Genomic DNA, 14,487 nt, shown 5'->3' on the forward strand with positions numbered 1-14,487 from the left:
AAAAAAAAAAAAAAAAAAAAAAAAGACAGCCTTCTTCCTTCCTCCTGCAACACACAGGTCCCTCCCTTGGGAGGCCACTGTGGGTGCAGTTTCCAGAAGACAGTTCCAGAAATGATTATGCATATTCAAATGCACATGACATCCACGAGCATCCTTTAAAATATAAAAATAAGCCAGGTGCGGTGGCTCACACCTGTAATCCCAGCACTTTGGGAGGTCAAGGCAGGCAGACAATTTGAGGTGAGCAGTTTTGAGAACAGTCTAGCCAACATGGTGAAACCCTGTCTCTACTGAAAATTCAAAAATTAACTGGGCATGGTGGCAAGCACCTGTAGTCGCAGCTATTCGGGGGTTGAGGCGTAACTGCTTAAACTCAGGAGGCAGAAGTTGCAGTGAGCTGAGATTGAGCCACTCCAACCTTGGCAACAGAGTGAGACCCCGGCTCAAAATATATATATATATATAAATGTAAACTGGGTGCCTGCAGTCCCAGCTACTCAGAAGGCTGAGGCAAGATCACTTGAACCCAGGAAGGTGAGACTGCAGTGAGCCACGATCATATCTGCACTCCAGCCCAGGCAACATAGTAAGCCTGTCTCAAAGAAAAAAACGTACACACACACACACACACACACACACACACACACACATCTCTGGCTGGGCACGGTGGCTCATGCCTGTAATCCCAGCACTTTTGGGAGGCCGAGGTGGGTGGACGGCTTGAGGCCAGGAGCTTGAGACCAGTCTGGCCAACATGGTAAAACCACCCCGCTACTAAAAATACAAAAATTAGCTGGATGCGGTGGTGGCCACCTGTAATCCCAGCTACTTGGGAGGCTGAGGCACGAGAATCGCTTGAACCCTGGAGGCGGAGGTTTCGGGGAGCCATGATAGCCCCACTGCACTCCAGCCTGGGCGACAGAGGGAGACTGTTTCAGGAAAAAAAAAAAAATCTCAACACTGTATCACACTGCTTTTTTTCTGCTTAATGTCTTTTCTCAGCACAAAGCAAACATTTACCTCATTATTATCAGCTTGAACCTTATAAAAATTGCCATCTCTAAAGGTCAAAAACACTAGAATGTCAGCAATTTTAAATGGTCAAACGTGCAAAGAAGGAGCTTACGCAGAATCATGCGGGGCGTGGGGTGGAGGAGCAGCCTAGAACCCTCTTGAACTGATGAGTTTTGATTCATCCAAGTCAGTCATCTCCCATTCACGGCATTTAGGTTCTTCCCCCCCCCCTTTTTTTTTTAAAGATAGGGTCTCACTCTGTGCGCCAGGCTGGAGTTCACCATCACACATCACCACAGCCTCAAGCTCCTAGGCTCACGCAATCACCCTGCCTCAGCCTCCTGAGTAGCTGGGACCACAGGCACATGCCATCACACCCGGCTAGTTTTTGTATTTTTTGTAGAGATGGGGTCTTGCTACATTGCCCAGGCTGGTCTCGAACTCCTGGGCTCAACTGATCCTCCCACCTCAGTCTCCCAAAGTGCTGAGATTACAGGCGTGAGCCACCGTGTCCGGCCTCCTATCTTTTTGTAATAGGAGCACATGGGCACATAGCTGGGACACGTATGGTAGGAAAAGTCTCACCAATGTGATGAATATGACCAGGTCTGTGCAGTTCTCTCTCTCTGATAAATACTCCCCTCCAACCCTCCAGAAAGGGTGCTTCAACCACAGAGATCTTGCTTTGGTCTCCACCAAATTTAAATGAGTCCTATTACAATTTTTTAATTGACATTTCATTTTTTTAATGCAGACAAGGTCTCGCCATGTTGCCCGGGCGGGTCTTAAACTCCTAGGTACAAGCAGTCCTTCTGCCTCAGCCTCCCAAAGTGCTGGGATTACAAACGCGAGCCACCATGCCCGGCTGACATTTTCTTTGTGATCTAAAATATCAATTTTTGGCTGGGCGCAGAGGCTCACACCTGTAATCCCAGCACTTTGGGAGGCCAAGGAGGGCGGATCACCTGAGGTCAGGAGTTCAAGACTAGCCTGACCAACATGGAGAAACCCCATCTCTACTAAAAATACAAAAAATTAGCCGGGCATGGTGGCGCATGCCTGTAGTGCTAGCTACTCAGGAGGCTGAGGCAGGAGAATCACTTGAACCCGGGAGGCGGAGACTGTGGTGAGTCGAGAACCATATTCTCTATTGGCAAAGTTCCAGAGACAGACATGACTAATGATGCTGCTGAGGGGGGAGCTTCTCTTCCTTGGCACCATTCACATTTCACTATTCATTTGCATCTCTGCTTAGGGCTGTCCTCTGCCTTCACTGTAGGGTGCCTTGCTGAGTCCCTGCCTTTACCCACTAGATGGCAGTAGTGCTCCCCCGAAGCTGTGACAACCAAAACTGCGGTTGCCAATGTCTCCTGGGGGAACAAAATCACCCCTAGTTGAGAATACTTGTTTTGCTCTTCTCATATCTTTTTTTTTTTTTTTTTTTGAGATGAAGTCTCGCTCTGTCGCCCAGGCTGGAGTGCAGTGGCCGGATCTCAGCTCACTGCAAGCTCCGCCTCCTGGGTTTACGCCATTCTCCTACCTCAGCCTCCTGAGTAGCTGGGACTACAGGCGCCCGCCACCTCGCCTGGCTAGTTTTTTGTATTTTTTAGTAGAGACAGGGTTTCACCAGGTTAGCCAGGATGGTCTCGATCTCCTGACCTCGTGATCCACCCGTCTCGGCCTCCCAAAATGCTGGGATTACAGGCTTGAGCCACCGCGCCTGGCCACCTTTTTTTTTTTGAGACGGAATCTCACTCTGTCATCTCACCCTGTCATCTCACTCTGTCGGCCAAGCTGGAGTGCAGTGACAATCTCGGCTCACTGCAACCTCCGCTTCCTGAGTTCGAGCAATTCTCCTGCCTCAGCCTCCTGAGTAGCTGGGATTACAGGTATGTGTCACCATGCCCAGCTAATTTTATTTTTAGTAGAGACAGGGTTTCGCCACGTTGGCCAGGCTGGTCTCGTACTCCTGACCTCAAGTGATCCGCCTGCATTGGCCTCCCAAAGTGCTGGGATTCCAGGCGTGAGCCACTGCACCCAGCTGCTCTTCTTTTATCTTTAGGGAGACTGAGGCCACAAAGCCGCAAACCTGATCAGCTCCTAAAGGCTGATGTTAGATTGAAACCATCTCGCCCATCCCACAGTGATGCCTCTGCGCCACCTACCCCTGCCTCAAGTTTCTGCGAGACGTAAGCGTCTACAATGTCAGGTAAGGATGGAGGGCTGCTCTGTTCTCCAGGAGGGGACCAAGGTACAACTGTGTCACCTCCTTCACCCTCCCACAAACCTATTTTCCCGAAGCTCTTAACTGATCAGACAAGGGATGCCCAAGTGGCCTCAAGGCCAGCAGTGGGGGGTTCAGTCATTTCCCCACTAATTTAATATGTGAGAGTCCTAACCCCCCGTAACCTCAGAAGGTGACCTCTGTGGGAGACAGGGCTTTTGCAGAGGTGGTCAAGTTCAAGTCATGACAGTGGGCCTTAATTCCGTAAGGCTGGTGTCCTAATAGGGTGGAGAATTCTGGGCTGGGTGCAGTGACTCACATTTGTGATCCCAGCACTTTGGGAGGCCGAGGTGGGCAGATCACTTGAGGCCAGGAGTTCAAGACCAGCACAGCCAACATGGCAAAACCCCATCTCTACCAAAAATACAAAAATTAGCTGGACATGGTGGCATGCGCCTGTAATCTCAGCTACTTGGGAGGCTGAGGCAGGAGAATCACCTGAACCCAGTAGGCAGAGGTTGCAGTGAGCCGAGATCACACCACTGCACTCCAGCCTAGGCAACAGAGTGAGATTCTGTCCCAAAAAATATTAAAACACACACACACACACACACACAAAACCCAGTACCAGGTAGGAAGACCAAGGGATTTTTTTTTTTTTTTTTTGAGATGGAGTTCCACTCTCGTTGCCCACGCTGTAGTGCAATGGTGCAATCTCGGCTCACTGCAACCACCTCTGCCTGCCAGGTTCAAGTGATTTTACAGCCTCAGCCTTCTGAGTACCTGGGACTACAGGTGCCCGCCACCGTGCCCGGCTAATTTTTGTATTTTTAGTAGAGACGGGGGTTTCACCATGTTGGACAGGCTGGTCTCGAACTCCTGACCTCAGAGGATCTGCCCACCTCGGCCTCCCAAAATGCTGGGATTACAGGTGTGAGTCACCACGCCCAGCCGACCAAGGGAATTTTGATTTTCTTCTACCAAAAACAAAAAAGTTTCTATTGAACTATTTTAGTGAGAGAAAAGCAGCAATGAACTTTAGGACAACCGCCGCCCAGTGGGGAAGGGGCGTTGCTCACACAGGCCAATGGGAGCGTGGCTTCTCCAGGCTTCCTTGAGGGTCATCTGACCATGACAATCAGAAAACCCTGAAAAATGTGGCCTTGTTTGGACCCAACAGTTCTACCTCTGGGCATATAATCCAAGGCAATTCAGAGATATGGACAAAGATTTTTTTTCTTCAAGGATAACCATCACGTTATTTGCAACAGAAATAAATAAATAAATACACTTTGTTTTAAAGCAAACGAAAATGCCTGACGATCTAAGACTGGGTCATCGAGGGCCAGGGCCACCGCCAGGCAGAAAATTGGGCAGTCCCTAAAACAATGATTTTTTTTTTTTTAACCACAGTTTTAAGCTGGCAGCTCATGCTTGTAATCCCAGCAATCTGGGAGGCCAAGGTGGGAAAATCACTTGAGGTCAGGGGTTCGCGACCAGCCTGGCCAACACGGCGAAACCCCATCTCTACTTTTTGTTAAAAAAAAAAAAATTAATGTAAACCCACAGCTTTGAAAACTGTTTAATAAAGAACATTTTAAGTAAAATGGTCAGGCAAGGTGGCTCAAGCCTGTAATCCCAGCACTTTGGGAGGCCAAGGCGGGTGGATCACTAGAAGTCAGGAGTTCAAGACCAACCTGGCCAACATGGTGAAACCCCATCTCCACTAAAAATACAAAAAGATAGCCAGGCATAGTGGTACACGCCTGTAATCCCAGGAACTCAGGAGGCTGAAGCAGGAGAATCACTTGAACCCGGAAGGGCAGAGGCTGCAGTGAGCCGAGATGATGCCACTGCACACCAGCCTGGGTGATAGAGGGAGACTGTCTCAGAAAAAAAAAACAAAGCAGGAACCGCAGTCAGCCTGTGAGAGTGAATCTCAGTGTCTTTGCCAAAGCTAGCAAGAAAGAGGTGGCCTCTTTCGTGAGGCTGCTGAGCAGGCCCAGGGATCTGAGAGGAATTGACAGACCACACCCCCCAACCCAATGAAGACGATTAAGGGACGGTAAGTCGGCCTTGAATGAGGCCAATGGAGAGAAAAGTCGAACAGCAAGAGGGAAGGAGACGGACACAGAGAGAGAGACTAGGGAAGGGCCTGTGTAGGAGAAGAGAAACTTGGTTTCTTGGCTTGAACACCTAGATCCAGCCATACCTGAAATTACCTAATTACTGCTGGACTTCAGTTCCAAGAGCCAATTAATTCTCTCCTGCCTAAACCAATTTAAATAAGACTTTCTGTTCCTTGCAACCCAAGAAATCCTGCTAAAACACACCATTGATAGAATGCGAAATTTCGCCACCAGGAAACCCACAGACCGCTGCACAGTGCGAACACACTTAACATGCCACTCAACAGGACGCTTAAAAATGCTCGAGATGGAAAATTTTGTTATGTGTATCTTACCACAATTGTTTAAAAAAAAGAATATGAATAAACCACATTCCTGGTTTTTCATAATTTAACAGTCTTATAAAAAAAAGTTTAAGGGGTCGGGCACAGCGGCTCACACCTATAATCCCAGTACTGTGGGAGGCTGAGGTGGGCAAAAATCGCTTGAGTCCAGGAGTTTGAGACCAGACTGGGCAACAGAGCAAGACCCCATCTCTTAAAAAAAAATTTTTTTTTAAAGTTAGCTGGGCAGGGTGGTAGATGCCTATAGCCCAAGCTACTTGGGAGGCTGGGGAGGGAAGATCACTTGAGCCCAAGAGTTTGAGGCTGCAGACAGCTAAGACTGTGCCACTGCACTCCAGTCTGGGCAACATAGCAAGACCCTGTCTCCACAAAAACAAAATTTACAAATCTGCAGAACTCAGAGGTTGTGCACTCTCACCTATCTCCTGGCTCCTCCTCTCCAGCTCCAGCTCTGCGATCTCACTCAGCAGGGTGATGCCATGAAGGAAGCTCTGCTCCAAGACAAGGCTCTCGGATGCTTCCAGCTTCTCCAAGGCCTGGGCTCCAGCAGCACCCGGGGAGGGCAGAGGCCTGGCCTGGGGCAGCTCCGCAGCTGCCGCCAGGGCGTTCATGCCAGCCAGTGGGTCCTCTAGACTGGGCAGAAACTGGTCAGAGCTTGCCTCTTCCAGGTAGCAGGTGCTGCCAGGCACAGGCACAGCCTCTTGGGGCTCCAGGCTCGGGCACTGTCCCTCCCCGGCGGGCACGTCACAGTCTGACATTTCTAGGGTGGGCTGGGACTCGCTTGGTGCCACCTGCGCCAGGCCTTCCTCGGACACTGCCTCCACCACGGGCACCGCCACAGGCACCTCCACTGGCTCCTCCTTGGCCTCCACCAGTGTCTCGGGTGTCAGCTGCACCCCCAGGTCCAGGGCGGCAGTGCAGGGTTCTGTCCGGCCCGGGGAATCCACCCGTGGTTCAGGCCCCTCCACAAAGTCTGGGCACTCGGAGGGCTCTGCACAGCTCTGCCCGGTGGCACTCAGCGCCTGGGCCTCCAACAGGCCACCTCCACAACCCCCTGTAGGGCTGGGGGTAGCCATGGCTTCCGCGGCGGGCAGTGGCAGTGGCGACTCCAGAGGCGGCAGCTCTGTGGGGCCCTCATCCATGTCCTCCACCTCTGCCTTCACCTCCCGCTCAGTCAGCGGTTCTTCCTCCGGGCCCTCCCGCAGCGGCTCTGTGATCTTGGAGGGCGACAAGCGGATGGGCTTGTCTTCAGGTGAGAGTGCCAGGCGCTCAGGCCCATCAGCCGGGAGTGGCACATCGGGGGCCAGGCCATCCGCGTCGGCGGCTGCCGTGGGCTGCAGCAGGAAAGGGTAGGGCCTCCCGTAGTGTGGTGGCAGGGCTTGGAACGGGTACCTGGGCGGGATATCTGCCAAGAACACAGGAATCAGCATGGGAGCCCTAGGATCTCATATCCCATGTCCCCATTGACACCGCCCACCACCCCAGAGACCCGGGACACAGCCGCCCTCTGCTCACCCAGCTGCAGGGCTGGGAGCTGTTCTAGGTGGGATCTCAGAGACCCCAGGACCATGCAGTGGCCCCACAGTGAAAAATCAGCCACCTTCCTGTCCCCAGGGTCTGTGGTCTTGAAGGCAAAGAACCACAGTTGTCTCTCTCGTCCCTTTCCCACTCCACACCCAGCACAAGGCTAGACCAGAAGCAAACACTTCATGAGGTCTGCAAAGGCCTACAACTGCCTTTACCCACCTTGTGTGGTCTGGCCTCCACTCCCCACGAACCTGCTGCTCCGCCCCATTAAAGCAGTTGTTCAAAATGTAACAGCAAGGCCAGGTGTAGTGGGCCACGCCTGTCCCAGCACTTGAGGAGGCTAAAGTGGGATGATTGCTTGAGTTCAGAAATTCAAGACCAGTCTGGGCAAAAGTGAGACCCCATCTCTCTTTTTTTTTTTTTTTTTAGATGGAATTTCACTCTTGTTGCCCAGGCTGGAATGCAATGGCACATCTCGGCTCATTGCAACTTGTGCCTCTTGGATTCAAGCGATTCTCCTGCCTCAGCCTCACGAGCAGCTAGGACTCCAGGCATGAGCATGAGCCACAACGTCTGGCCAATTTTTTTTTTTAGATGGAGTCTCGCTCTGTCACCCAGGCTGGAGTACAGTGGCACGATCTCAGCTTACTGCAAGCTCTGCCTCCTGGGTTCACGCCCTTCTCCTGCCTCAGCCTCCCGAGTAGCTGGAACTACAGGCACCCGCCACCATACCTGGCTAATTTTTTTTCTTTTTTGTATTTTTAGTAGAGATGGGGTTTCACCATGTTAGCCAGGATGGTCTCCATCTCCTGAACTCATGATCCGCCCACCTTGGCCTCCCAAAGTGCTGGCATTATAGGCGTGAGCCTCTGCGCCCGGCCGTGCCCGGCTAATTTTTTATATTTTTAGTAGAGACGGAGATTCACCATGTTGGCCAGGCTGGTCTCAAACTCCTAAACTCAGGTGATCCACCCGCCTCGGCCTCCCAAAGTGCTGGGATTATAGGCGTGAGCCACTGTGCCTGGCCTGCAAGACTCCATCTCTACAAAAAAAAATTAGCTGGTCATTGGTGGTATACTATGTAATCCCAGCTACTTGGGAGGCAAAGGTGGAAAGATCACTTGAGCCTGCGAGATCAAGGCTGCAGTGAGTTATGATGGCACCACTGCACTTCAGACTGGGTGACAGACCCTATCTCAAAACAAAACAAAATATAACAGCAGGACTAGCTGCAGTGGCTCAAGCCTACAATCCCAGCACTTTGGGAGTCCAGAGTAGGAGGATTGCTTGAGCCCAGGAGATCAAGATCAGCCTTGGCAACTAAGCAAGACACAGCTGTATGAATATAAAAAATAAATTGGCCGGGTGTGGTGGCTCACGCCTGTAATCCCAGCACTTTGGGAGGCCGAGGTGGGTGGATCACCTGAGATCGAGAGTTCGAGACCAGCCTAACCAACATGGAGAAACCCCATCTCTACTAAAAATACAAAATTAGCCGGGTGTGGTGGCTCATGCCTATAATCCCAGCTACGAGGGAGGCTGAGGCAGGAGAATCATTTTAACCTGGGAAGCAGAGGTTGCAGTAAGCCGAGATTGCGCCACTGCACTCCAGCCTGGGGAACAAGAGTGAAACTCAGTCTCAAAAATAAATCAATCAATAAAAATAAATAAATAGCCAAGTCCAGTGATGCGTGCCTATGGTCCCAGCTGCTTGGGAGGCTGAGGCAGGAGGATCACTTGAGCCCAGATGTTCAAGGCTGCAGTGAGCTGTGATTGTACCACTGCAGTACAAGCTTGCGCGACAGAGTGAGGATCCCATCTCAAAAAAAAAAAAAAAGAAAAAGGAATAGCAACCCAGTTCTGTCCCCAGGTATAATCTCCCTGAGAGCAGGGCTGTGTGCCCCTGATTCTCTGCACCACTCCCAGCCCAGCAGCTGGAGGCACACAAAAGGAAACTGACAAAGGAGAGACAGGCGCCAGGCCAAGCTCAGTAATTGCCATCACTGGCCCAAGCTCACTCAGCCTCGGTGCCAGAATCTGAATTTGAACCAAAGTCCTCCCAAGCACGCGCTCAACATGCCTAACACCCCCCAGGAAGGAAGAACACAGTGCCAGCCCCCAAAGCCACCTGCTGCAATGCCACCTGATGCAGAAGACGGGAAGAGTGGGTGTGTGCGTGCGACCCATGGAACGGGTGTCCCTAGACCATCATCACCAAGGTAGAATTTAGCGCTGACTGCATGCTGAGTATGTGACAGGTGTGGCTCGGTTGAAAGCTCAGAACAACTCGTCCTGAAGCAGTTTCTAATATTAGGCCCATTTCCCTGACACTACTGCTGAGAAGGGGCCGGGGAGAGGCTGGATGTGACTGTGGGCTCCTGTGTTCGTCTCCGTGTCTGGCGGCGGGTCTGGTATGTAGGAGGTGCTCCGTGGAGTTGGAATGAATGAACGACCGAATGGGTCAATGAAGAGATGGGGTGAGCAGTTTTACCACACCAGGGCCAGAGTGAGACCCTGAGGGTCTCAGCTGCATCCTACCTGAGAAAAGGGCCTGGAAGGGGCTGGGGGCTTCCTTCTCCAACTCCAAGTCTTTCTTCTCGACCACATTCTCGGGAGCCTCCTCCTTGCGGGTGATACCTGGGGTGGGTGGCGGGGAGGCCGGCGGCGGGCTGGTGGGGTGGGAGCTGGGGGTGGCAGGGTAGGCATAGGCGGGTGGCTTGGACACGTCCTCCAGCTTCTGGATGACCTTGGCCTTCAGGGCAGCCACAGGGGATGCGCGGGGTGATGGTGGTGGGCTCACAGCCTTGCCATAGGTGCCCGTGGGGCCGGCGGCCAGGCCGGGGGGCTTCCGCGGCAGCAGCCCGGGGCCAGCAGTGGCCAGGCCAGCCTTGCCCGCAGCCTCCAAGCCCCGCTTGCTCCCCTTCTCTTCCATCTCCGCCCGGTGCTCCTGCGCCTTCAACCGCTCCTGCTGGGGAGGGGCCGGCAGGCAGGGTCAGCATGGCATGAGTTCCCCCCTCCCCCACCCCCGCACCTGCCCTGTCCCCGCAGGGTCCCCCAGCCTGAGGAGAACCTCATGCAGGGCCTGGGGTCCAGGCTGCCCACCCCCTCCCAGGCTGGAGACGGACATTCCATCCCAGTCCATGTGTCATAAGCACAGCATTCCATGCAGAACCCCAAAAGGCAGGGCTGGGGGTGAGGAGCTCTGGTGGGCCCCTTTGGACCAGGGCTGATGGGGGACCTCCACCAGGACACCGGCCCTGCAGGGACCCTCACAGTCAGGGCATGGGGGGCCACCCCTCGATGACATTGGGACAGATGCCTTCACGGAGTGCTCACTACCTGCTCAACCTTCCTGCTTCACTGCATCATCATTTTACGGTCTCACAATGCCCCAAAGCGGGCAGGAGGAGCCCAGGCGTGTCTTTTATGAGGAAATGGGAGGGAGTCGGCTCCGTGACCACCAATGCCTACCTGGGCCGGTCAGTCAATACACAAAACATACTGGGGGCCAGGCATAGTGGCTCACACCTGTAATCCCAGCACTTTGGGAGGCCAAGGCAGGTGGATCCCCTGAGGTCAGGAATTTAAGAACAGCCTGGCCAACATGGTGAAACCCCGTCTCTACTAAAAATACAAAAAAAAATGAGCCACGCACGCCGGGCGTGGTGGCTCATGCCTGTAATCCCAGCGCTTTGGGAGGCCAAGGCGGATGGATCACCTGAAGTCAGAAGTTCGAGACCAGCCTGACCAACATGGTAAAATCCATCTCTACTAAAAATACAAAAATTAGCTGGGCATGGTGGCACGCGCCTGTAATCTCAGCTACTTGGAGGCTGAGGCAGGACAATCGCTTGAACCCGGGAGGCGGAGGTTGCGGTGAGCCGAGATCACGCCATTGCACTCCAGCCTGGGCAACAAGAGCGAAACTCCATCTCAAAAAAAAAAAAAATTAGCCATGCAAGACAGCATGCGCCTGTAATTCCAGCTACTCGGGAAGCTGAGGCAGGAGAATCGTTTGAACCCAGGAGGTGGAGGTTGCAGTGACCCGAGATCGCACCACTGCACTCCAGCCTGGGCAACAGAGCAAGACTCCACTTCAAAAAAACTGCACAAACAAACAAACAAACAAAAAACACCAGGATGAAGCACTCCAAGACAGGCCACTCTCCCGATTACTTAACAGTTACATTTAGCAACCCAAGGACTACACAACGCTAGCATCTGTTTCTAGGAGAGGAAACTTGAAGCCCAGAGAAGTAAAGGTACTTCCCCATGAGCACACAGCCAGGCCTGACAGAGGTAAGATTCAGAACTGGGGCTCGGGCTCTGAGAACTCCTTGCTGTATGTACCACCTGGGCCGACCCCTCCAGAGCAGACTCTTCCTGTACCCTATCTTATGGGACCATGCCATCAGGAGACAGCTGGCCAGGCCTCCTTGTGCCTCTCCGAGAGGCCACCTGGAGAGAAGAGGCCAGGCTGGGCTCAGGCAACAGCGGGAGCCCACTGGACTCCTTCAGCATCCAATCACCCTTCCCCAGTCCCCAAGGCCACCTCTCTGCCTTGGTTTCCCCCTTGTTCCTGCACCCTGCCCTTCCAGGCTCCATCTACCTCTGTTCACAGCTCCCTCTGCCTGGAGAGCTCTTCCACAGACGGTTCCAGGTCTCTGTTCCAGTGCTGCCTCCACCAGGAAGCCCTCCCTGACCACCTGCCCCTCTGCTGTTTTCTCCCTCCCTGTAACTGTCTGGAGTTTCTGCTGGCTGACTCGTCTGCCTCATCACCCATGGGGCCCCCAGAGGGAGCTGCGCCTCATCCTCCCCGACTCACCACCAGCTGGGCGCTCCTCTGCAGTTCCAAGGCCTGGGCCGCCTGCTGCTGCAGGTACAGGAACTCCTGCTGCCGCAGGAAGTGCTGCTGCGAGAAGAGCTGCAGCTGCTGTGCATGGTGCAGAGGGCTGCGGCCTGGCGGGTACAGGGCAGGCCAGAGGGGTGGCACGGTGGCCCGCTCCATCAGCTCCGCTGTGGGGACACAGACAGTGTGCTGCACCTGCGGCCGGATGCTGCACCACCATGCCTATTTACAGAGGGGAAGACGAGGCCAGAGAGGGGCCACCCACACAGCGGGGAGCTGGGCTCTGCAGGGCCCCCGGCTGTCCCCTAGGGGCAGGAAGCTTGTCCTGTCCTCCATAGGCCACGTATGCACCCCAGGCCCAGGAACACAGCCCTGTCCACACCCGGGATGGGATGTCCCCACAGCCTGACAACCAAAGCAGGTCAGCATGCAGACGTGTAAGAGGGCCACTGGGAGGACCCAGGGAACGCCTTCTCCGGCCCCTCCCAGCTGTCTTTTTTCTTTTTTTTTTTTTTGAGACGGAGTCTTACTCTGTCACCCAGGCTGGAGTACAGTGGCCGGATCTCAGCTCACTGCAAGCTCCACCTCCCGGGTTTACGCCATTCTCCTGTCTCAGTCTCCCAAGTAGCTGGGACTACAGGCGCCCGCCACCTCGCCCGGCTCGTTTTTTTGATTTTTCAGTAGAGACGGGATTTCACCATGTTAGCCAGGATGGTCTCGATCTCCTGACCTCGTGATCCGCCCGTCTCGGCCTCCCAAAGTGCTGGGATTACAGGCTTGAGCCACCGCGCCCGGCCTCCAGCGGTCTTCGAGGTGGATTCGAGGAGATGGTGGTGCCAGGTAGGGGGAATCCCAGCCCCCACCCAGGGCTGCCTGTCTTGCTTCTCTTTATGGAGTTTTTGGGCAGGAGCTCATTGCAACAAAGACCCCAAGGCTTTATAACGCTGGCCACAGATGTTCTCTCTGAACCCCAGTCTGCCTCCCCAAACCCCGGATCTGCCGGCCGCCACCCCTCAGCGGGAGGCCCTTGGCATCAGAGCCCATCTCGCTGGGCATGGCCAGCCTGGCCCACGGTGGCCACACGGAGGGTCCACTTACCAAAGTGAGGCAGGTGATCGCTGGGAATGACCACCAGCTGGCCCGACTGGGGGTCCCGGACAAACTGGTAGGCCGATGGCAGGGAGCCTCCAAGGCCAGGTGGGAACGCAGGGGCCATGCCCTGGTGCAGAGATGGGGGGCCCAAGCCTAGGAGGAGAGAAGCCCAGGCCTGAGTCAGCGCTGGGGCACCCCAGGCTGTTTGTCCCCGGGCGGCCCCAGCCCAGCACCATCTCCCAAGTCCTGAACCTCCTGGGGCCTCCAGTGGGGAAGCCAAGGGACAGGGGTGTTGGCTGGCTGCAAAGAACCTCACAGAGCCACCCGCATTGGGCATCTGCCCCAAACAGGCATGGCAGACGGGCCCCACGCGGCAGAAGCCATTATCATTCCTTCTTCGGACAAATGTGGAGGCCAGGCCCAGGACCCCCAGGAAACGGCAGGCAGGAGCCAGCCCTGAGCTCTTGTCCTGCACCTGCCCCCTCCCACCCCTCCCTCAGAGAAGGGGAGAGTCCCTGTGCCCCACACTCACCGTAGGGGTGTCCGGCGAGCCACATGGATGTGCTGCCCGAGCGGGGCAACCAGGGGTGCGTGGCCAGATGGGCTGCGGGGTCGGCAGACCAGCGACCCGAGCCCGCCAGCGCCGGGCCCCCCGTCACCATGAGGTTGGGGTTCAGGCCGTTAGGAGCACAGCTGGTAGGGTGCAGGCGGGCCAGGTCAGCCAGCTCCTTACTCTCTCTGGAAGGAGGATCACAGGTGTCAGCAACAGCTGGGACAGCCCAGGGGACGAGAGGGAGAAGAGGGGTTGCCCCAAGGAACTGTTTGCCACCAGGCCATGAGTCAGGACAACCACTGCTCGGAACTGAAAGGCCTCCCAGGGCCTTCCACACTCACTGGAAGGGGTCGTGGGGTCACCTGGCCTGGGCAGGGCTGGCCCAGTGCTGAGGACCAGGGCAGCTCCCGCTCTCAGTACCACAGCATCCATGGTCAAGGGGCGAAGCTCACCTGGGGTCATCCAGCTGCCCCTCACCCCCAGGGGCTCCCAGACACCCCCCAGACCCTCACTCTCCCCCAACGCCCTCACCTGAGCAGCTTCTCCTGATCCCGGTCCAGCCGCGCCCCGAGCAGCCGTTCCTCCCGGTGTCTGGCCCGGTCGTCCACACAGTCCTCATCTGCTCGGCCGTGTCCTACAGGGGGACAGGCGGAAGTGAGCCCCCAGCCAGCACCCAGCGCACCCCAGACCCACTGGTCCCACTGCCCTCACCCCTCCCTGGGCCCCCCAAAGCCCCAACGGTCCTGCACAGCCAT

General features: G+C 55.0%; 1 protein-coding gene across 4 annotated transcripts in view; it reads right to left on the minus strand.

Annotated features, from left to right (window-relative positions):
* TNRC18 (trinucleotide repeat containing 18) overlaps positions 1–14,487 on the minus strand; it is a 75,452-nt gene that overhangs the window by 48,402 nt on the left and 12,563 nt on the right. For 3 of the 4 annotated variants that reach the window (XM_017873362.1, XM_017873363.1, XM_017873361.1), the window contains exons 2-7: positions 14,264–14,366; positions 13,712–13,917; positions 13,186–13,332; positions 12,064–12,254; positions 9,777–10,206; positions 6,130–7,116 (exon numbers count right to left, since the gene is read on the minus strand). In XM_017873362.1, the coding sequence (XP_017728851.1) occupies positions 6,130–7,116; positions 9,777–10,206; positions 12,064–12,254; positions 13,186–13,332; positions 13,712–13,917; positions 14,264–14,366 (2,064 nt within the window). The remainder of the gene's footprint in view (positions 1–6,129; positions 7,117–9,776; positions 10,207–12,063; positions 12,255–13,185; positions 13,333–13,711; positions 13,918–14,263; positions 14,367–14,487) is intronic. The other variant, XM_017873360.1, reaches the window with a different exon arrangement.

Source organism: Rhinopithecus bieti, unplaced genomic scaffold (assembly GCF_001698545.2).
Source record: "Rhinopithecus bieti isolate Rb0 unplaced genomic scaffold, ASM169854v2 scaffold_8135, whole genome shotgun sequence".
Lineage (NCBI taxonomy): Eukaryota > Metazoa > Chordata > Mammalia > Primates > Cercopithecidae > Rhinopithecus > Rhinopithecus bieti.